This window comes from Dermacentor silvarum, chromosome 1 (assembly GCF_013339745.2).
Source record: "Dermacentor silvarum isolate Dsil-2018 chromosome 1, BIME_Dsil_1.4, whole genome shotgun sequence".
NCBI lineage: Eukaryota > Metazoa > Arthropoda > Arachnida > Ixodida > Ixodidae > Dermacentor > Dermacentor silvarum.
Window position 1 is genome coordinate 291,040,525 of NC_051154.1, and position 24,303 is coordinate 291,064,827.

General features: G+C 45.7%; 1 protein-coding gene across 1 annotated transcript; it reads right to left on the reverse strand.

Moving 5' to 3' along the window:
* Positions 1-14,783: 14,783 nt before the first annotated feature.
* Positions 14,784-23,685, reverse strand: LOC119441530 (uncharacterized). Its single transcript, XM_037706146.2, has 6 exons — positions 23,616-23,685; positions 23,439-23,542; positions 22,915-22,938; positions 22,791-22,826; positions 17,845-18,237; positions 14,784-16,036 (listed from the first exon to the last, which is right to left on the reverse strand). The coding sequence occupies exons 1-6, from the start codon at positions 23,683-23,685 to the stop codon at positions 15,545-15,547; spliced, it is 1,119 nt and encodes a 372-aa protein (XP_037562074.1). The 3' UTR covers positions 14,784-15,544.
* Between the last annotated feature and the right edge of the window lie 618 nt (positions 23,686-24,303).

Consider the following 24,303-nt stretch of genomic DNA (forward strand, 5'->3'; position numbering starts at 1 on the left):
CTAGGGCATAGCCGGCACCGCGCTCCCAAGCGCGGGCCGGAGTCGCTCGTCGTGAAGCTGCCCAGCGCGGGCTTCCGATACTGAGCGCACGCACGGTGCAAAGCCCGTGTGCGCAACTGCCGAGCCCCGTGATCCACTTCGGGTGACGCCGAGTGTGACAATGAACTATTCATTCGGTGCATACAATGTGAACTTGCTTTTCCTTTTTTTTTGGGTTGTAAACGTTTTGTGTGTCCTTCCCAGTTTCACTCGAAGGGTTCACCAGTAAGTGTCGTCGTATTATTTTTGTTATATGCTGAAAATTGCTAAGTCTGTCCAAGTGAGGGAGGGGGTGTCACTGTGCACTGCCTCGTTTAGGTTCTTACCGTAGGCCCCCAACGCCAACCGGTCTGCCGATCTTTGGTGAACTCCCAACCCCGGCAAGATGTCCTATTTTGAGCACAGAATGGCATTTGGCGAAAGTTGGCGTTGGCACCATTACTTCTGTGACCTTTGCCAGATTCCTCGCATCACCTCGTATTTATTATATCCACAAAGTGTTCTATGTTTCACTATTACTGCATTCCGCTGCCCTTTCATATTTATATTATCTTGGTGGATGCTTGAGTAGGTGTTTCCTTCATTTACATATACACCCAGGTTAATTATATGGCTACACTACGGGTTTGGGGCTTGCTGTTGAATTGAAACTACGTCCTTACTCACCTCTTCCTTAAAAATAATAATTTACGATTTCTTTTTGCTAAACCTAGCCTTCTCGCTGGTGGTGATGATGATGATGATAATGATGATTTATTGGCATCCCCTTTGAAACGGGGTGGCGACAAATAGTCACCTAGCCTGCTTGATTTATTCAGGTATACTATACATGTGCTTTATCTAGCATTTTTGTATACCTCTCAATATTTTTTTTTCTTTTTCAAAAATTTACCTTGTACCGCTACCTATGATTTTAAGAGATCAGGTCGTATCTTACTTTTCCCTGCTCTTTTTCCACCAGTACACTAATCGTCTCTTGCTTATCTCTATGGCTGATCTGTTGATGTTTCCTTCCCCTTTAAGCCTAAGCGCTTCTGGGAGTTGCACGTTACCTACGGTTCTCGCTGGGTGGATCCCGTCGCATTCCATTAGGATGTGCTGAGTGGTCTCTGTATTGTTTCAAACAGCGCCCTCTAGCGATGCTCTTTCCTCGTCTTCTGCTGTGTTGGAACATTTGCATCACGAGCACCGCCTTCCTTTCTCTTTCTTGCGCATTTCCGGTGATATGGTTTATGCAGAGGGCACCTGGCGATGTTCTAGGTGAGACTTGTGATGTCCTCTTTTCTGGCAAGAAGGCTGGCTGGCGGTCGCACTTGCTTTCGCTTAAATTTTCAGCTGTTATCGCGGCGCACACATAGGTGTAATATTTTTCATACGCGACCGTCACCATGTGATCTCCACTCGGGTTTGTTTCTCGCGATGTCCAAGCCTGGTGAGGGGTCACTTAAAAAGAATGGAAAAGGAAAACTAAAGCGTGACCCGGCATTAGGAATGGGTTACTAAGCCTACTATACCTGCAGCACCAACGCTGCGCAAATATTATTCAATATCTGCAGTCGTTAGGAGCGAGCTATAAATTGCAAGAATGCAAGAAAACTGCACTCGCTCTTTGGACCTTTTGCTATATGGAAGTTCTTTCCATATCATGTATTGCAGGAGCATTTCACTGCAATATACGTGTAGTTGGCCTGTCGTCTCTTCCCGATTCGCTATTCGCTTCAGTCCCGGTGCAAACATTAGTGTAACCGACTTGTTTTAGCAGTTATGTCGTGTGATGATAAGGAAAACAAATAAACACGAATATTGTGCATCGGGTCCATAGAATACTCGACTTACCAAACGTTCCTTCATTTCACTTCAGTCTGCAAAGTATTGCTGCAGATAACCACTTGACTGAAGGCACTGTTTGACGACAGGTTTGACGGGCCGCGTTCCGTCATCAGTCGCAACTGAATAGTTTTTTTTCGTTCCTGGTAATTCCTGCCACCAGTAATTAACTTGCGCATCTTAGTTGATACTGTAGTCCAATTCTTTTTATGAAAAAAAAGACAGCGAGGTAATTGATTGGGCATTAATGGACATTTAATGAAACACTGATTACGACGATTAACTTGGAAATGCGCGAATTATCATCCTACCACCTTGACTTTCTTTCAACGGAGTCGGGAATGAAGTATGTAACTGTTGACACTTTTATTGACAGTCATAATGCATTGCTGAAGGGGCAATTCCACGACATCGTTAGAGGAAGGTTTGTAGCTAGAAAGTTCAGTACCCACTACGATAATTTTGAAAGTACCGTAGCTTGCACACGCTGTATATTTACAAAGTTGCCTGCTATACAAAAAAACTCACGGTGTCCCTTGCTCATGTCGTAGAATATCGTAGAACATTGTACCACCAGCATTCAGGGCCTTCATAAAATGAGGAGAAAAAAGTTGCAGTGGCTTAGCTCGGCTATGCGAGGATATACGTAGCGTTAGCAAAGGTTCAGCTGATTATTCTTAGCTTTCCTGGTTGTCTAGATTGTCAAGGATTAGCTTGATTGTCATGCTTACTGCTGCTCCAATGACACACACGCGGTATACGTATCATGTGGCACATGTATATAGCCTTCTTCTGTTCATTCCTCCTACGCTCAACCGCTAATTGCCAGGCAACTACTTCGGGATCCGATGAGTCAAGCTTCTCCGTTCTTCTGCGCCGTTGAGCAGCATTTGCGCTCTCCTTCTCCATGGCTATACCACACTTGCAAACGCCAGTCAGAAGCGCAGCGGCTCCAGCGCAGTGTCAGACGGCGACTGCACAGCGAGCGCGCGCCGGCGCCAGTGCGTCTACCACGGCTACGACGTCACTCCTCTGGAATGCGCAGACCGGCGGCGGTGAGTCGCGCGCGGCGGTGGCGGAGTGCGCGAGAGGTGCCGGCTCCGGTGGCTTCGGTGCGCAAGCCGTGTGACATCACTGATCCTTGCGCATGCGCAGCACGGCTCTTGATGTGCCGCGCGAAACGGGCTTGGTTAGGCCAGTGTAGCTAACGCTACAAAAGAAGAAGAAGAAATAAACTTTATTTAAAGAGCCGGCACTTTGCTTTTAGTGGCCTCAGGTGTCGGCTCGAAGTCCTTGGACTCGGGCGGCATCTTCGGCTTGCCGGACGCCCCAGAGCTGGTCTTCCAGCTCCGAACTTTTCAGGGCCGCCTCCCAGCGGAGGCGACACTGACAGAGAAGGTGCCCGGTGGTCCCAGCAGCGGGGCAACGGCGGTAACGAGCGAGCTCGAGGCTTGCTTTAATCTATTAACGCCTGCCGTTATGGGCGCGTCGCGAACGGCGGCGGTTTCAGTACCGTTGTTGCCGGCACATTCCCAGAGCATGTGTCGCAGCGTTGCTCTGAGTTCGAACGCTTTACAAGCATCAGTCGGATATAAGCTAGGGTAACAGTGACGTAAGACTGCCGGACTTGGGTAACGTTGTGTTTGTAGTAAGCGTAAGTTTAGGGCCTCTTTCCCGTTTAATTTAACATGCGGTGGCGGGAATTTGCGTCTTTCGAGCCTGTAGTGTTGTGTTAGGTCTCTAAACGTGGTCAGGCGATCGCCCCACAGCCATTGTGATTGTTGTTGTTGCAGCGTGTCTGTCGTAGTGTCTCGATCCGGCAGATCCGACGCCCCGCACTCGAGGGCGGAGGCGGCGGCCACGTAGTCTGCCACGGCTCGGCGAGTGAGAACTCGAGCAGGTCTGTTTTTTTTTTTAGCAACTTCAGTTCGCTGCGGATCCACTTCCACGTGAGCTATACAGGGAGTTTCAGGTAACTTAGGCCAAACATTAAAAATATGCAAATCCCACGTAGCTGGACCTAACCAAGGTAATGTTGTTTGCCGTCGCTTGCAGATACTGAGATTATTTTTTGCATTCCGCCTAATTAGATAATTAGTCTCAATTCATTAATCAACTTCCCCATTATTCTAAATAGATTAAAAGTGTCAATGAGAAAATTGTTAAGTAACATAAAAAACTCCCAATACAGCTTTCTGTTGCTGAATACGTCCTTCATAAAAGTGTATTTCCGAGCGTGAAAGACGCCCTCGAATACACGCAAAGGGCCTCGAGCGGCCAGTCGCGCGGCAATCTTGCGTGTATTCGCGGGCTTCTTTCACGCTCGGAAAAACACTTTTATGTAGCATGTGTGGAGCAACAGAAAGCTGTATCGGGAGTATTTCATGTGTCTCTACAATGTTCCCATTGACACTTTTAATGTAGCGATAATAATGGAGAAGTTGATTCTTTATTTAAGACTAATTATCTAAGTAGGCGTAATGTAAAAAACTGTCTGAGTATCTCCAATCGACGGGAAACAACATTAATTTGGTTCGGTTCAGCTATGTCGCATTTGCATATTTTTAATGTTTGGCTCAATTTACGTATAGCGAGTGTTCCATACGCCCGAGAAGCAGCAGTTATGGACACGCACACGCAGTGGCCTTGGAACATAATGAAAAATTTCAGTGCTGAGACGCAGACGTAGTTGCGATGACGTATGGGGTTGGCACGGAAAGAGAAAAGTTCAAAAAGACCGTTGTCTTGAGCTTATCACAGAGGGGACAAAAGTGCGGTATGCGATCCACCCATAAATGACATAATTTATTACTGTTAGAGGCAATCTAACGTCATCATTTCTTGTATTATGCCACAAGCAAAAGAACAAAAAAAGGCAGATATAATACGTGCAAAGGTAATTAACGAAGATCGATTAGTCTACATACCTTTTCGCTAAATCTGCAATAGATGTTTTGACATAGCTTTAAATGTTTTGACATAGCCTATAAATTTATACAGAACTGTAGATGAAAAGCACAGCAGCTAATTCAAGATTGACGGGAACGTTTGCTTTCTGGTTTGGCATGAACCAGCAAGTCACTGCCGATCATGCTATGACGCTGACCATACATAGAGTCCGCGACGCCAGCCTGATCATGCTGACTAATGTTGAATACAGCTAGAGAGCCTTGCTCGACAATTCCGTTAGTAGCTGCTGTTTCAGGTAGTATGTTAGGGAATTTTCTTATCTGTGAGGAACGTATTTTAGTGACAAAGGGATCGTACATTAAAAAAGTGGTGTATACAATAAAGAGAAGTGGGCCTTGCATGTTAAGGACAATTTCGCCACGCAATTGCAAACGTGCAGGCTTCTGCGTACAGATGAGATGTCTATAGTACAGAATTTTTACGATGAGGGCACCTAACTGCCCAATAAGTCATGCCACGATCATTGTTTCTTAGTAAGGGCAACATATACTGGACAGTTCACAACTTTTTGATATCGATGATGGTGATTTTTTGTCCGTACGTAGTTTTTTTTTTTCGGGGGGGAGGGGACTACCGCATATACTCGTGTAATGGCCGCAGGTTTTTTTCGGAGAATTGGGGTGAAAACGGGGGTGCAGCCATTACACGGAGAAAAACAGAACATTTTTTTTCGTAAATAATTTCGGTGGTACTTGCCTTTATTGAACTACAGTACTGACTTGTACTGGCTCGGGTTATTCATTATTTGCTATTCCAGTAGCGCATCACCTGAAAAAATTATTGGGTTTTACGTGCCCAAACCACGATCTGATTATGAGGCACAGCGTATAGTGGGGGACTCCGGAATAATTTGCACCACCTGGGGTTCTTTGACGTGCATCTAAATCTAAGTACACGGGTGTTTTTGCATTTTTCCCCCATCGAAATACTGCCGCCGTGGCTGGGAATCGATCCCGCGACCTCGTGCTTAGAGGCCCAACATCATAGCCGCTAAGCGAACACGGCGGGTAGCGCGTCCCCTGCCGGCTGGAATAAATGGTGACACCCCACAAACCAGCAACGGCAACGTCTGGGAGGCAGCCGCTAAATCTCGGAGGTTGTGGATTTGCTACCTGGAGGCACCGAAAACTAGGCACGGCTGCCTTGTGTTGCCAGCGATTGAAAAAAAAAAGAAAAAGAAACCTTCGAAATTTTCGCACCACACAACAGATAACATTGCCAACTATCTTAAAATCAAGGGTGCAGCTTATATACACGGGTAATTCTTAATTATCTTTTTTTTGGGGGGGGGATGGATGGATGGATGGATGGAAAAACTTTATTTTGGTCCATTGGGTCGCGCTAGATTCCTAGCCCGAAGCGGGCCACTCCCACGTTGGGACCGAAAGGCCTAGCCTATCGGCCGCTTCGCGGGCCCGTTGGACTGCCCATAGCTGTTCATCTAATGTGACACTGCGTAGAGCTGCGTCCCACCGCTCTTCAGTGTTGTCCTTGTCGCTGCGTAACGCGGAGCAACGCCAGAGCATATGACTTAGATCAATGGTGTCGTTACATTTATCGCATGTTGTATTAGTAGATATCTCCGGATAGATCTTGTTGATTAATAAAGGGTTCGGATAAGTTCTTGTTTGTAAGAGCCTTAGCGTAATGGCTTGAGCTCTATTTAGTTTACTATGCGGAGGGGGGAAGACCCTGCGTTGTAGGTAGAAGTGCTTGGTTAGCTCGTTGTACGTGAGGAGGTGGTCCTTGTAATCAGGAACCTCAGCATCTTCTTGCCTTGTGGCTGCACGGTTGGCAAGTCCTCGTGCAGCATTGTGGGCAGACTCGTTGAGGTTCATGGGAGCACCGTTGATTTCTCCCATATGAGCAGGAAACCAGATGATCGTGTGGGGTTTGACGACCTTTCCGTCGAGAATTGCCAGGGCCTGTCTAGAGATGACTCCTTCGGCAAATGCTCGGACGGCTGCCCTAGAATCGCTGTGGATCCTGGATGTCTTTTGGTCTAAAAGTGCCAATGCGATGGTTACTTGTTCTGCAATGTCTGGTTGCGTGGTGTACGTGGAAGCCGAGTTGACGACTTCACCTTTGCCGTTCAGAATGACTGCTGTGAAGGCTCGTCTATTGGGCATGAAAGCCGCGTCAACGAACGAGCATTCTTCAGCCTGATTTTGAGCTTTCTCTAGCAGGGCTTTGGCTCTGGCTTGCCTTCTCCCCACGTTATGAACCGGGTGAACATTCCTTGGAACAGGCATGACTTTAATATTCCTCCGCAGATCGTTAGGAATTTCTCTATGATTATTATCTATTGCAGTAATTGGTATACCAATTCGTTTGAGGATCTGTCTTCCTGATCGGGTGGTAAAAAGTCTAAAGAACTGGGCTCTTTCTTGTGCCTCGGCTATTTCCTCCAGTGTATTGTGCATTCCTAGTTGCATGAGTCTTTCGGTTTCCGTGTACATAGGTAGCCCAAGAGCTACCTTGATTACCTTCCTTAACAATGCATTGAGTTTGTCTCTTTCAGATCTCTGCCACTCGTGCATGGATGCTACGTAAGCGAAGTGACATAGCACAAAGGCGTGAAGCAGTCTAACGACGTTTTCTTCTTGAAGCCCATGTTGGCGGTTAGTTACTCTTTTGATAAGCCTAATTGCGTTGTCCACTTTCTTAGCGATACGTAGAATCGTTTGATTATTGGACCCGTTGGCTTCTATCACCAAGCCCAGGACCCGGATGGAGTCCACCCTTGGGATGATGCTTCCGCTCCTGGTATAGAGCGTTATATCGTTCTCCCCAGGAGGAATCCATCCCCTGGGTTTGCGGCCTCTTCTCTTAGGTCTGTATAGTAGTAGTTCTGATTTGTTTGGTGAGCATCGGAGTCCCGTTGGGATGAGGTACTGTTCAGTGACGTTTACGGCTTCTTGTAATCTTTGTTCTATTTCTCCGTCGCTGCCTCCAGTACACCATATGGTGACGTCATCCGCGTAAATGGTGTATTCAATGCCTTCGATGCCTTCGAGTCTTCTAGCGAGACCTATCATTGAGATATTAAAGAGAGTGGGCGAGATGACTGCTCCTTGGGGTGTGCCTCGGTTGCCTAGCTTCATTGTATCTGATGTTAGGTCCCCAGCCTTGAGCGTAGCCATCCTTCCACTGAGAAAGGCTTCGACGTATTGATGAAAGTGACTACCCAGACCGAGGTTTGAAATGGTTTCGAGTATAAATGTATGGAGGATATTATCAAAGGCTTTCTCCAGGTCTAGACCCAGTATCGCTCTCGTGTCCCTAGTCTTGTGGCTGATTATTTGGTTCTTGAGTAGGAGCGTGGCATCTTGCGTAGATAAACCAGGTCTGAAGCCGATCATCGTGTGACGGTAAACCTCGTGCTCTTCCAGGTACCGAGATAATCGATTCAGTATTGCATGTTCAGCAACCTTTCCCACGCACGATGTGAGCGAGATCGGTCGTAGATTCTCGAGGTCAGGAGGCTTGCCCGGCTTTGGGATTAAAATGGTGTTAGCGGTCTTCCATTCGCCAGGAACGTCACCGCTCTTCCACATCTCATTAATCAGTTGTGTCAAATACTCTATGGAGTCATCATCCAAATTGCGGAGCATCTTATTTGTTATCCTATCGGGACCGGGGGCAGATTTCCCATTAAGATCGTGGAAAACCACCCTGACCTTTCCTACTGTGAACTCAGCATCTAAAGTTGGGTTGTGTGTTCCCGTATATTCCAATCGAGGAGGTGGCTTCTGCGTGTCCTCGACGGATTCACTAGCTGTACAATAACTTCCGACTTCGATGAGGTATTCTACGCCACGTGCAACATTTTGTTTAACGTGTTGCGTTGATTAGATTTCGTGTTAGTTTCGTCTAGTAGGTGCTTCAGTAGATTCCAGGTTCCTCCTTTTCTCATTCGGCCGTCTATAGAGTTGCAAACCTCATCACACTGTTGCTTAGAGAGGGTTTTGCAGTGCTCCTCTATCGCTCGATTGGTTTCGGCAATTTTCTTTCTCAGCCTACGGTTGAGTCTCTGACCCTTCCATCGGTTGAGCAGAGATTGTTTAGCTTCGATGAGGTGCGCCAATCGGCTGTCCATCTTGTCGATCGGGAGATCCGTTAGCACCTCTTTAGTTGCGGTGCCAACCTTTAGTTGTGCGGTCCATTGTTCCAAGCTTAGGTTGACTTCTCCAATCACCCTTTTCTTTCTGATTTTACGGAATTCGTCCCAGTCCACGACCGAAAATTTGCGTAGTCTCTTCTGCGTAATCCGTAAGTTAATCATTAATATATTATGATCACTACCCAAGTCGTGGTTCAAGTTAGCCCAGGTGGGTTCCGTTGTGTTGCGAACAAAAGTGAGGCCAGGAGTCGTGTCTCTAAATGTCGATGTGCCGCATCTAGTTGGGAATGCTGGGTCCGTGATGAGCGTAAATTCTAGGTCCGTCGCCTCGCGCCATAGACTTTCCCCTTTGTTCGTATTATAGGGGTAACCCCAAGCGTGGTAGGGGGCGTTAAAGTCTCCGGCAACGATTAACGGTGAGTCTCGAGCTAGTTTGACTGCTTTGGTAAGTAGGGACTTGAATCTTTGCTTCAGATCTTTAGGGCTGCTGTAGACATTCAGAATAAAGATGCTGTTCTGATTGCCAAGTGAAGAGTTTGGAATGATTTCCGTCATGATGTATTCAATCTTGTTACCAGTAATCTTTAGATCGTGCCTGATGTGCGTAGCCCTGTTACTAACTAGGGTGGCGATACCTCTCCCCCCCCCCCCCCTCGTTACTGTTCATCTCCGAGCGATACCCGGGCAAAGTGACGTTGGGGGTGAGCGTTTCTTGGAGTAGGATAACGTGCGGTTTCTCGGGGTGGGATCGAATAAATTGCTGCAGGGGCGCCTTTTTATGATGGTAGCCCCTGCAGCAATTTATTCGATCCACATTTTGCCACATTTTGAACTGACTAGTTTGCGCAGCCATCTTGCTTGGGCTGGGGTGTATTATTTAGTGTAGTGACACTGTTGGACTTCGTGCGTTGTACGGGAGGGTTAGGGGCCTTTGGATCCAGAGCTGGGACCACCGTATCATTAAGATATGCTTCGATCTTGAGGAATCTGTGGTTAGTGCGCTCTTCCATAGCTGCAATACCTGACTGGAATTGCGCCAGCCTTTCGTTTATCTGCTTGACGCGTGTTCTTAATCCTCTTCGCTGCTAGGGCGAGCGGATTTCTGTCGTTGACAATGTTTCTTTCCAGGACCGCAGGACCATCGTTGACGTCAATGTTGCGTATGACGCCCTTGCACGTGGTGTGCGGAGCCGTTTCATAGACGCTGACTTCGAAGTCCTTGCCTCCAATTTGGATCAGCCTGATTCTTGAGTACTTGTCGGCGTTGTGCCTCGCAGGAGTGCTAGCAATCATGATGTTTTGCTCATAGTTTGGACAAATTACGTCCTCGTTGGTCTGCGACGGGTCAAGTCCGGCCGCTTCGACGATGGCCCTCCCGATGACGGTGGCCCCAGTCTTGGTAATATTAAGTCCTCCCCTTGGTCGGATCACGATTTTGATGTGTTCCTTCGGCATCGGTGGCATGCGGGATGCTCTCAATATCCGGTTCTTCAATTTATCGCCGCCCGTCTTCATCCTGGGCGACCCGCTGATGCAATGCCCAGCCTGGCGCGAAGTGCCTACATTGCGGTCGACTCGACCAGCTAAGGCACTCAATCTCTTCGAAGATGCTGTTTTCCAACCATATTCCTCATATGCGACATCGATGACTTGTCGGGAGTAGTCGCCGGCCTTTCCCACTGCAGCGCCCTTTGGCGCGAAGCCTCGCTAGGCCAAGCGACGGCTTGGTTCGATCACAAAAAGTCTCAGAAAAAGGGAAATTGTCCACCCACCGTGAAAATCGTGGTATCGGAGTAATCCACAACACTTTACACGTCGAGTGACACACTACTTGGGAGGATTGGAGGTGATTGCGCGACCGAAAACATTTCAGAAAGCGAGAGCCGATGTTTTCATGTCTGCATTGCTCGGCTTCTTCCTCTTCTTCCTTGGGGGGGGGGGGGGGGGGAGTTTTTTTTTTACAAAGCTCTGGCTGAGGCTTATTACACGGGTACGGCTATTACACGAGTATGTACGGTAGTTTGGTTTACTAACAAACTTTTCGGGAATGATATGACCATGAAAAAAAAAACAGTGCGACAGGAATATTTTCGCCATAATCACACAACGTTATAGTGTTGCTCCCTTCTACCCTTTTCTGTCTTCATTCTTGGCACCGATTATGACAATTATGCGGGCAACAGGGCAGGACACCGCTAAAACCAGTTAGACCGAGGGCTTTATAGTTTTACTTTTCATACATTTACAACCGAACCGTGGGAATTGTTTTCCGGCTCCACTTTCTTTCTTTCTTTCTTTCTTTCTTTCTTTCTTTCTTTCTTTCTTTCTTTTTGCGCACATTTACTTTTTTCTGGCAGGAGTAGAGTAAAAGCTGTAGTTAAGGCAAGGATATCCATCGCATTCTTGAGTTAGCGTGTCCGCTTGAATCGTAGAGGACAAACGATGGAATGACCTTTTCATTCGTTTTAAAGCTGCTATAAGGCATAGCCAGTCGGCATATTCAAAGTGTGCCTGCCTATTTCTAACTTTGCTTTTGGTCACGGGATTGTGTAGCGGCATCCTGCAATTGCAATGTGGTACAAAATTTCACCATTTTAGTCTAAGCTCCATTTATCGACCAGCACCTTGCGAAGTTTCGCTAAACACGGCAGTGGCCAGACTATGCTCAACTGTTTCTAACTTTTCGTCCCTGAACCGCACTCCTATCTGCCTAGCCCCTCTCCCCAACCTCTCACGCACACACGCACACTGTTCAAGACGGAGGAAATTGTCGTATGAATGACAGGGTGATTCTGTTTGCGAAACCTCGCTCATAGCGTGTTGTTATTCACAAACCTTACGGCATCACAGGCACTGAAGGAAATTTGCCTCGCCCGCACTCAACGCAGATCTGCATCACTGTTGCAGCGAAGTCTGCTGAACGATGACGCCGGTATAATGCTCTGACGGATTTGGTTGCGTATTTTTTCAACTCTGTGTGGAATGAGCACTATGGCGGCAGCATACTTTTCCTCTTCTATAGACTCGGTATTGGTGTTTCAGTGTGGCAAATTGATTTTAAAAATGAGTCCTTCACGCCGTGAGCAAGGTATATGTACGCATGGTAGCCAAGGTGTCATACAAGCACATACGTCCGGCAATGACGGCTTGTGGAGGCACAACAACACCATCTACTTGTCGCGGGGCCAATTTCTCGGCGGAAAAAAATCAACATTTACTGTTCGAGGCTTGTTGCGCCAAGTACTCTACTGCGCCAGCTCACATCACATCGCTGTGACATCGCAATACTGAGCACAGTCCGTGAATACAGGCAAAATTGCCGCGCGACTGGCCGCTCGAGGCACTTTGCCTGTATTCGAAATCTTCTTTCACGCTCGGAAAAACGCTTTTATGTAGCACGTATTGAGCCACAGAAAGCTGCATCGTTAGTTTTTTCATGTTGCTCTCTACAATGTTCTCATTGACGCTTTTCATGTAATTATAATATATAATAAGTTGAATAATTAATGAAGACTAATTATGTGATTAGGCGGAATGCAAAACATTATCTGAGTACCTCCATGTGATGGCAAACAACATTACCTAGGTTGTGTTCAGCTACGTGGCATTTGCATATTTTAAAATCTTGCTGCAAGACAGTTGAGCCACCCTGTATATGACAGCAGTGTTTAGTGTTTATTATAGTTATGTGTGTGTGTGTGTGTGCTTGTTCCATTTATATTTGCTAGTTTTCATATTCGAAATACAAAATAGAAGGTTTATAGCTCTTCCTTGCTATTATTCCCAGCATGAAGTTTGTCTCGACAGTATATTTGTATAGATATTAGGATTGAACTGTAATGTCAAGCAAAAATAACGTTTTATTGAAAATAAAACTACGCCCAGAAAACGTTGTGTGACTTACATTTTTTCTATAAATCTCTTCGCGACATGCAAATCAGTTTGTAAGGATATGCCGCTTGACATATCTGTACCACATAATTAGGAACACTTGCTTCAGTTTTCTTTTTCTTCCATCCTGAGGTGTGTCTGTCTCAAAGATTCTAAATTCCCGTCATGACGCATGCAGTGACATACAATGAAACAAAATACAATAAAAAAGGCCACCCTCAGACTGTCGCTTCATTTCGGTACGCGGAAAATTGAGCACTTATGTATCGGCGTTGTCTCGAAGACTGTCAGCTCGCTGGTATTCTGGACGACATGTCTGGCCGAGATAGCTGCTCCCACGAAGCTTCCGTTTAATATTTGTTTTCTTGAGTTCTTTACTTTCTTATATGGACACTGCAGTGACCGAGTGCTTGCGTATAAACCAACGTTTTCTTTCAAAGTTTTCAAAACGCTGCGTGAATCGCCGTAGTTTTGTTACATGGTGCATTATAGACGTCCGCTCTCTACGTATTCTCTGTATGTGGCTGAAATTATGGGTCACGATATAACCTGACAATCTCAAACACGTAACAACCTTTGTGCGACCTTACAGAATCTCGGCCAGATTTCCATCTAATATGCTTCTATCGAGAAAAAAAATGAATTCCGACGTTTTATGCGTCAAAACCACGACGTGATTAAGAGACACGCCGTAATGGGGGACGCCGGAATAATTTTGATCACCTGGGGTATTTTCACATGCACCCAATGCACGGTACACGGACGTTTTTTTGTTCGCCCGCATCTAAAGGCGGCCGCCATGAACGGGATCGCACACGCGACCTGGAGCTGAGCTGTGCAATGTCAAATCTATAGTAATATACTACGATACCGCGGCGGGTGCTTCTATTGAAGAGTTGCATTCGAGAATTTTAATCGCCTGTAATTAAACAACATACTTTAATACTTCGCCTTTATATGATTCTTGACAAGGATGCCATTCCCTAAAAACTCAGATAGGATATCAATATCACTTTCGTTCTCCCAGGATACGAGTAAAACATGCGCATACGCGCCATTTTTACCGAAACAAACTAAACTTTGCACGCACGTCTGACGTAACGAGCCCAACATTTCCACAAACATAAAGTCACTGCCTCGTTCAGATCACCGAGGACACCACGAGAATTACTCTGCTCTTCAGGTTGGGAAACGGGAAAACTTTTCTCTCTCTCTCTTACAAATTGTAAAATCCATCGCAATGACTGGCCACATAGACAAAGCGCTAACATACTAACGAGCGCATGTATGTGACTAGGTTTCAAATGCGATTTTAATGCGATTAGCATTATTTTCCTACTTCAGGCACTTTGACTCTTATCTATCTATCTATCTATCTATCTATCTATCTATCTATCTATCTATCTATCTATCTATCTATCCAGCTTCTTAAGCCGACCGAATGACCCAAGTTGGTTGCTAGCTTGGGCCCCCAGGTAGGTACGTGGTCACTCGGTCTATCGTCGTCATACGCTCACCGTCATCCCATTGCCGTGGGCGTTTTACCACGGCCATCATTTCAGAATCGTCATCCCATTGTCGTCATGGCATAATGTCCTACCACTCTCTTCTGTCCATCAAAGTCATTCATATCTTCGTCACTCCGTCGTCGTTGTGGCGTGGTCGTCATACGGCCGTCGTCAGGCCGCCACGTTCATGGCCGACACTGGCGAGCGAATGTTGGCAAGTTTCTACGAATTTCATGGCCCCCTATGGTGGCCATGATTTGTGGGATGCGTATCGGCACACTTACGGGCACATCCAGATTTCATCCATAAGGTAAACTGACCATCGAAGGGCTATACTTACCTCGCACATGAATTACGCATACGTGAAGATAAGCCCTAAATACGATCGTACTTCATCAGCTTCAGTATTTATTTACAGACACTGTCAATATAAAACGTTGGATGCGAGTGAGCCACATGTAACAAGTGCAAACGCGTTTTTTTCTGGTCCTTGAAGCTCAAAATTGGTCAGATTTCTCGCGAAGGCAACACGTTTTAACGATGGGAATTAAGTAATTGCATACGACTAAACAAGTGCAACCCATATAATTATGTTATCCGAGGCAACAAGTTCGCTTCCGTCAAGTAATTGTTCGACATTATGGCTTTCTTACCTGTTAACACAAGTCCAGTAGTCTTGTCACAACCTGCAGACAAGCTACGATGGTCAAAAAAAAGTCTGGCTTTTTTCCATGTCCATGAGTTTAATGTTATCCTTACAGTTCTTTGCTTATAAGAATCCTAAATTGCGTATTAAGATACCAAAGCTGAGAAAAGTGCGCCGTCAAGCGAGTCGAACGTATTGTGTCTCCGCCCTAAAAGTTGCTTGAATTAGCACTGTATGCCCCGTGACAAAATCCCCAGAAAGATGTCATTCACGCAAGCTCTAGTAAAGAGCAATTCTTGGACGCTCACACGTTTGAAGTTTTACATTTCCCTGTATAGCGATCCGTATTCGACTGCCTTTTCGATGAAATGCCTACTGGATACCTCTGTGAACACACACTCGGCTTCCCTTTAGAAAAGCTGGCCCATGAGCTTGATGAGGCCGGAGATGGCAGCTGGCTTTGACCTCGCAATTCGTGGTCCCCACCAACGGTTTGTGCAAAAACAAAATCACCTACACGCGTGCTACTACGCTACACGCTTAGCCTCTCCTCCTGAAGAGCTGCCCGATGAACTTGTTGATGCCAGCTTGTGGCGTTTGTCCTTCTCCAGTGCCGTGCGCGATCCGGCCAACGTGCCAGTTGGCCGGGTTCACGAGTTTCAGCGACCCGCGCACCAAATCCGACATCGCGAGCATTCCGTTGTTGACGGCCAACTGGAAACCGTCGTACGCCTGCAGCAGGTCGTGCCCCGCCGACGGAAGCGTGTTGCCGGTCGAGTTGCCGCTAGCGTGGCCGCTACTTGAGAGTGCGACCGAGGCGTTCCTGAGATTGTGCGAGAGAACGGTCACAAACTCCCTGAGTGGTCGCGTGCTCTCCGCTCCCTGCGTGGCGACCCTTCGCATAAGCACAGGCAGAGCTCCGGTCAGGTTGCGCACCAGCAGGGTCAGGTTGCCCCTCGTCTGCTCCGTGAGCCGCGCCACATCAGTCCTGGGCAACGACCGGGTCACATTCTGGATGTTCTTCAAGTCTTCCTGCGTTTGACAGGGAAGTCATGTGTTAAGTTGTTTCTATCCACTTTACGACATGAATCCAAACAATAGAGAACTTCAAAGGAAGATGAAGGCTTGAATTGAATTAAATTTTTGGGCTTTACGTGCCCAAACCACGATTTGATTATGAAGCACGCCGTAGTGAGGGACTGCGGATTAATTTTGACCACCAGGGGATCTTTAACGTGTCCCCAATGCAAGGGACACGGGCGTTTTTGCATTTTACCCCCATCAAAATGCGGTCGCCGCGGCCAGGATTTGATCCCCCGACTTCGTGCTTAGCAGCGCAACACCATAGCCGCTAAGCCACCACGGCGGGTAGGCTTGAAGCGATCGACAGTGGTCGAACAAGGTTTGTCACATGAGCAAACGTACCGACAAGCGAACTTATTTTCATCGGTGTAGCAACTGCTTTCCATAGCAGCGTTTATGTATGCCCCTTATTATTTTACCTTATTTTTTAAAACTTCGACTTCGCTAAGCATATAATTTACGCACCATCCTATTCCAATCCTCCTCCTTCATTAAGGGAGGGGTAGAGTACTCTACGAGTACATAAACCCTTCTTCAGCAGCCGCTGCCCCGACCAACACAAGTGCCCTTGTCCAAACGTTGGCTATAGCGACGTGCCTTGTACGACAGAAATAGGCGATTGAATGCCCCATATGCCTTCTATTTCGTAGGTTGAGTGAACGAAAGACTCAAGCATGGAGCTTGATTGTACGTATATTGCTGCAAAATGAAAAAAAAAAAAACATTCTATTGTCCTTCTTCCATAAATTTAAGTGAACTACAATTAATGTCCCTATAAATACGAAAGTTATATGGAAATAACCTTGATCGTTTACCGGCATGTCTCCAAGCTGCATCTGCAGATCGGCTATTCGATCTCAACTGCTTCATGTTACTTGAACTCGTCGTACCCGTAGCCACATCGCTCGTGCCTGGATTATGGGAACCTAATGATTAGATAGCGACTTGTTTCTTTAACCTCCTTAACCCTGACGACACAGCGCCTACTAGTTTTACATCTCGCAAGTGTGAGAACAGCGAAGGTATATAGCGTTATGTTTCTAACCCTAGTCACTGTGGGACCTCTCTCCGTTTCTTTGCGACGCAAACAAAATTTGTGGTATATGTCCTGGCCGTGGAAAAACGCTTGAAAGGCAAAATCCAACGTGCAGAAACTCCGCGTGGGCAGGTATTCGCCTTCGTTTTTGGTGCAGATTTTATATTTTAATGAACATTGAAAAGTTGTTGGCCCCTCTAAGGCGCACTTGCTGCTTGTAGCAACATATGTTAATGTCATAGAAATGTTGTAAAGAAAGTAGAGTTCATATGTGTTATAAAGCGCACAAAGTCCGTATTGCTTGCGTACATTAACACAACTTAAACGTGCACAAACTCATTAATACCTAAATTGAATGCACAGCAGTGATAAAGATGGTTGCTAGTATACAAAAAAAAATTTCTAAGATGGTCTTTACCGCGAATGTAGCAGCAGATACCTAAATACGAACAAGTGCCTTAAAGCGCATTCACCAAATGTTTGTTTCCATGGAAGGCCATGTTACATCTGCTATACGTCACCAGTGGTCTTATCGGGAACAAGCACGTCCTGCTAACGACATGTGTATAGTGTTGTCCACAACACAAAAAAATGAAAGAAAGAAGTGTAATGATGACGATGATGATGACGATGCATTTTGCTCAAAATCACTTTTTTTGTTTGTGGTCGACAAACTTTTGTGAGCTTTGTGATCAACAAGACAAGACTCGTATCCGCTCACCTGGAAGCGGTGCATGAGCTGATTGGCCGTTGGCGTCATGGCATTCACGCCTGCCGTGGCGATGTTGTTGAAAGTATGCAGCGTGCGGTTGAAGTTGTGCACCACCGTCTGCAGAGCCGCGCCTGAGGTCACAGACTTCGACATGTTGCGAAAGGCTTCGCTGGCGGACTGCAGTGTTCGCTGCAACGGTTCGATGCCTGGTGCGCCAGCGGATGGTGGAAGGGACAGCCTCTGGAAGCTGTTCTGCAAAGCTTCCAGGTTCTTTAGGATGTTGCCATTCAGCCGGTGAAGGGAAGACAGGTTTCGCAACGCAGGTCCCAGTTCACCGACATCCCTGATGCGTAGGTGATCTGTGATATTTGACTGGACGCGGTCGTACAGGTCCCGAGCGCACTGCGTTCGAGACATCAGCATGCGGTGCCATGAATGACCATTAAAATACGTACGGGTCAGATTTGGAAAATCAACTTGATTGTTTGCGCAGAAGGGCGACTGCACGTAGTTTACACATCATATTTTTAAACTAATGTCTAACTAAATTAAAAGTTTACACATTATTTAAAATTAATTAACGTGTAAAATTAAATAAACAAAAAACTTAATTTAAAGTTTGTCCTGCGGCAGGAATTATGCGAAATTGCAATTTAGTTATCACGACTTGTAGTTATCACGTTACTTATGGCCTTCGGCATTGAAAGTTTCACAGTGGCGTCACTAGGACCGCCCCTGATGCAACCTGCGGAATGGGTGCAACACAAGGGTCTGTGGTCGCCACTCGAGCCTTTGTATTCTCCACCGAATTTGGTAAACGTCTGCCCCAGAGGCAGCTGAATGGGCCGATGAAGAGAGTGGGCTGAAGCACAGAAGTGCTGGCGGACAGCGTGCTTGGAGTAAGCTTTCAAGCACTTGTGTGCCTGGCGCAAGAGGTACTGACACCACCAGCTCATAGGAGAAGCGACGCGCACGCGTGGCTTAAAGTTACTCTTTTGTTATGCGATCGCTTTAACGCACCTCGTTGGGCTGCTTATGATAAACAAAAGCATCAGGGGGGACAGATATTAAAAATCCAACACTCACTCATCCTCCACTTATTTATATATATATACAGGGTGTTCATTTTTAAGTATTACGGACTTTTTACAAATCGCCTGTGGCAGGTAGCGTAATTCTTATCGCTGAGCTGGGTTATTCGAAGAGGCGGACATTAGTAGCACGGTAAATCGTAACCCATATTCCACTAATTAACTAAAATTGACTAATGAGCAGGTGAGTTAATTACTTTACGACACATTGCAATTTATGAATTGTAGTTGGTGAGTTTGCAAGACGCATCCACTTGAAATGAATTTCCAGGATGTTCCAACTGCGGTTGCAAAGCATATTCCAACTGCGGTTGCCCATACTGAATCCACGATTATAAGGAGCCCGGGGACGATCTGAATGCTGAGACCTGCAAATTTGACCATGCAACAGAAAAATGTTTCGAGTACTTTTCGCTTGGAGGCTGGATTTTTTTATGCATAATTGTAAAGCATTTGAACGGGCATTTCTGTGGTTCTTGCCGTATACAAGGATTGATTGAGCTATTGATTGATTGATTGATTACTGTTACCGACTGGTGGCAGAAGGGACTATTATCACTGCCACTAAATCGAATTTTGTTATTTTCTCATTGGCTCACTGTAACCCTGCGGCTAGAAGCGCTGGCCAGTTCTTTAATTGCTGCTCGGAGGGCTTAATATCAGCGTTTTGTTCAACCTGGTCTCGCTGAATGAAGCGGCTAGCAGTGGTTTTCCGATGGTCCTTGCTTAACATGCAGAACATCAATTGGATAATTGATGATCAGCGACGGATGCCTCTCACGGTAGGCAGAGGCACAGCTCATGACATGCCAATTATACCTGACACGTGGTGAGGCGAGTAGAGCCGGCTGGCACTGAGCAAACGTAGAAGGCACGTACCGAAGCCACTGGCACCCGAGAGTACACAAAGCGGACCTCAAGAAGAGGGAATATCGGTGCTTCGTCACGTACATCGCGTGCACTCCACCTGACAGCAAAAGCTTAGATGTGCGTGACTGTCGCTGGCTCCTGATGTGCGCGCGCCGGGCGTGTAATACGCACGGAAAGCGTGAACGCAGTGCTCATTATTCACCACGTGCACATTTTGCATGGTAACCGCCTTTGACAACCCGTTTCGGAGACCGTTGCCAATTGACCATCCTGAAAAGCTTCTCCGAATAGGGGTACGTGAGCCCAAATTGTCGGTTGACAGGTTTCATAGACGTATGCCCGCAGCTAATACGCTATCGGTCTTTCTAAGAAGTGCGAGCGGTGAAGGGGTCAATCACTTCGGCTTGCAGGTACTGCCCGCTTATTAGGATTTTATTGAACCCATTGTGCTGGGCGCTGTGGCTTAGCCAGGGAGCACGCGTGCTATGCATCTGTCACCCCCCCCCCCCCTTTCTTGGAACGTTGTTTTTATTTGTATGTTGTTTTGAGGGATAGGGAGAAAGACACCGTCAAAGGTGGTGGAGAAAAGGGCGCTTGGAACAAGCGCAATACGGGAAGCGCCGGCGATCAAGACGATCCTAGCACAGGATTCGTGATTGGTGCGTCGGCGGACCACTCATAGCCACTCGGTGGCGATTGCGTGGTATATGCTTGGGGCGGGGCACCGAAGGGTAGAAAACCTGGCCGCGTTGCCCCGACCAAGCGTTCTGGACACGACTTGCGGTGCTATGCACCATCGACTATGTCGATATAGGGTCGCCCTATGTGTACCAGTTCCACCTTGTATGTGTACTTGCAATTGTAAATTCTTGTAAATAGTTGTAAATAGAAAGTGTGTTTTTTTTTTCTCGTCATCCCTGTGTCTACTTCAACCACGCGAACCCGTCGCCGCTATCGTTAGCGGCAGTACATCCTCTACTTGCGTAGACCGGCTCTGGCGGTGCGTCTCGGACGCCCAAGTAGAGGAGTGGTACGAAAAGAACCTGAACTTTACTCTCACCAATTTATTCCTTGCGCTCTCTCTGTTTAGGTAACACTGTCATATATGCTAGTGGCGGTGCTATGTTCCTTGCGGTTTAACTTGAAAAACACATGAAATTCACCTTGTTGACGTGTTGCTCGACGTCATGAAAGTGGCATAGTGGCCTACGATATTGGAATTTTTCTAAAAGTTCGTCCATATTTCACTTTTCAAACCTGTTTGTCGCTCTATTACGCCTTCCTTCATAGTCATATAATCTATTGCATTTCACCATAAGTCAGCACTCACGTTACTCACTGATCGTCAGTTCAACATATTCAGAATCAAGCAATACATATAATACACTTTAGCTGTTTTATGTCTACAGCTTCTTCATTACTTTTTAAGCATAACATTTTATCTGTACAAAATATGAAGAGATATTTTCTTTGTTGTTTTGATGTTAAGGTACTCGTCTGGAAAGCTTCCTTTTCCTTTGCTACACCCTAGTCAGCTTCTTCATGTTCCGTCGACTCGTTCTGCTACATCAAGTAACTACTTATTTCCTAAGCCCAGAACTAATCCTTCCTTCCTATCTTCCATTTCTATGTTTCTGTCTCGTCCTTTCTGAAGAGTAGGCAGGCGTTGCGCCCCTTCTGGTGGCAGTTGCCAGCCTTGCTCCTCCATTTTTCTTTCCTGTATATATGTTTACAAATCAAATAATAATAACTAATTAAAGCAAGCTCAGTGCTAATTTTCTCATTTGTTTCATTATGGAAGTCATTGCCTGCATTTATAAAATAGGGTTCTGTTGATTCATTTAAACGGAATTTGCGTGTATATTTGTTTAGTATATTTTTAATTTTTCATAATTTTGTTTGATTGCAATGTTGCATTGTGTTCATTGAAAGTTGTTCTGTTGCATGGTGTTAGCTGTTTTCAATAACCTGATGCTGTTCATTGTATAGTTATTTTTCTTTGATGTACAAATTCTCATGAGGTTTCCCGTCAATTCCTGTTAATATTAAGGAGGTCTTTATGAGACGTCCTTCTGTATGTATGCCTTCTTTGAAATGTATATTCTGATTTAGGAAAATAAAAACTGGAATAAAAAATCAGGAAAAATTGATTTCTTGGTTGATTGATTGAATAGATTTAATTCACAGTCTAAAGAAACACAGTAGGCCTAAGAGACTCTCTAGCAGAGGGCTATGGTTCATTCTGAGCAGCCAGGTTTTTGTAGGCAGATGCTAATGCCACATCACAGGGCTGGCTGAACTCCATAAGGATATGCTAACAGGTCAGGTGGTCTGACATGATTACGTTGCGGTTTCTTCGCGCTTTATGACGTACGTAATAATGGCTGAACTGATGATGTTTTATTAGTAAGTTCGCAAATTACGGCGTGTATTTGAATATTTAAATTTCTACTTGATGGGCCAAGCCAGCTGATTTCAAGTATATATATATATATATAGTTGCATTTCATTGATTGCACCTCAAAATTGCATCTTTGTGCAAGACACGAAGAAAATAGTGGCAAACTGAAAGCGTCTAATAATGTTGTCGTGATTACTTCGCAGGTGACAGTATTAAAGTAGGTTTCTGTATATTCGTTCGTCACTGCACGTGTTGTTTAAATAGTTACAAGCTGTTTTCTCGGCTCCCTGGGTATGCTGGTATGCACTTACAGCTGTAAACATCGAAAGGTTTGAAAGAATGCTGTCAGTGTGAACTAGTGCTCTCTGTATGCAATCAGGAGCGCAGATACGTGTTCAATTCCAGCCAACCGTATGCAGAAGTCACTCTGAGAGGGTTCAAACAATGAATGCAGCAAGTTTCACAGAATTATTTTGCAGCCGATTCTAACTTTCGAAACCACAGTTTAAAAAATGCGGAGGAAGGCACCAGAGAAGAAACCTAACTCGTTGTTTCAACGTGGTAATCAGCAGAAAGCATTCTTCGAGGCTTACCTTGTTGAACTTGATAATATCCACGGAGTTGTTCCCCTGCAGAAAGAAGTTGAATGAAATATTGTGACCACCGCAACTACGAAGCTTCATTTATGAACACGTGAATAAAAGCACCGTGACTCACCTTTGTTGCTCCACGCTGTAGACACTGTGAATTTAAAAGAAAAAAGAAAGAGGACGAATTAGTCAGCATTTTGGATCGTCACATGAGAGACACACAAGCATTACTGCAGCAAGCGATCACACCACGAAGGTCACGACACATTTCCCAAAGAACTACTAATGACATATCCTAAATCGGAATATGATTCGCAGTAGCTGACCCCTGCAACTGGCATCCATGTCTGCGGTTCTGTTCCTTTTATTAACAATTCAATTCGCTTCTCAAGAAGCACATGATCACATAAACTACAAACTGTAGCTGATTTCTTTAGGAAGATGATGTCGCGAAGAACTAAATAAAAGTTTAAGCAGTTTCTATAGAAGAGTTGCGGCGAAGAAAAAAAAAGGACCTCCTTATGTTGGGTAAGTCGTGCGCGAAATGGGTGCGTCCGTAAGGCTGGATGGTTATCTGAGTTACAGATAACTTCCCAGACGCACATAATTGATGCCAACCTAGTGCGCCAGCCTCAAATGCAGTTTCCATACCTTTGAAAATTCTTCAAAACCATGTGTGGTAATCTCAAAGCTGGTCCCGTCGGTAAGGCGAATGTTGTACTTGTGGGAATGGGTGTCTTCCTTGCGGGAATCTTCTGCAGACGAATGAAGCAGCGAGAGAAAAAATAAATTATGACAGCTGAAAGTGATGAACGTGAGAGCACTTACCCGCTCTAGATCCAACAATGACAATGGCAGATACTAGGCAGAACTTCAGTAGATTGGTAAACTTAGCCATGGCAGCAGTGTATCTGGAAGCAATGTAGGTACACCGATTTGAGGATCTGAATATATGCATCCTTATCTAATATAGAGAAAAGCCGCATTAAACATGTACGATGAATCTTGAAAAAGCATACGACCGCAAATTTAAAAACTGAATATCTGAAAAATCACAGTTGAATATCAACAAGCGAGCGAGGCATTCCCATAATCACTGGGGTTTGGTGGGACATGCACGAGAAGCCCTATATAGCTGCATAAGTAATGCCGTCGTTTGTTTACAGGCACGATGAGAAAAGTATGACTTTATATTCCCGTTGTAGCAGATCGTAACACTGCCATCTTTTAGTTACTGCATCGGTTAAGAAGAATAGCTGACTTTGTCTCAAAGTTTCAATCAGTGCGCATCATCTGTTACAAAAAAAATCGCAAGTTTTGTCTGGAAGACAAGGCCCTAACAGCGATAACAAAGTATAAAAGAACTACACAAATTATGTCTGTGGTTTTATCAGCCGTATAAAGTCCAGTAAACATTCGCTTACTAATTTAATTAACAAACACGGTGCCACGCGCCCACAGGAAAACATGAACACCTCTCCCTAGATTACAGAGAGAGGGTCTCGAACGCTTCGTG

What these genes read in the sequence shown, in the direction of transcription:
- LOC119441530 (XM_037706146.2), bottom strand. Translation starts at nt 23,685, where the DNA reads ATGGCTAAGTTTACCAATCTACTGAAGTTCTGCCTAGTATCTGCCATT. An exon ending in TACAGCGTGGAGCAACAAAG is followed by an intron (nt 22,827 to 22,914) that starts GTGAGTCACGGT and finishes TTCTTTCTGCAG; the next exon opens with GGGAACAACTCCGTGGATAT. An exon ending in AGCTCATGCACCGCTTCCAG is followed by an intron (nt 16,037 to 17,844) that starts GTGAGCGGATAC and finishes TGTCAAACGCAG; the next exon opens with GAAGACTTGAAGAACATCCA.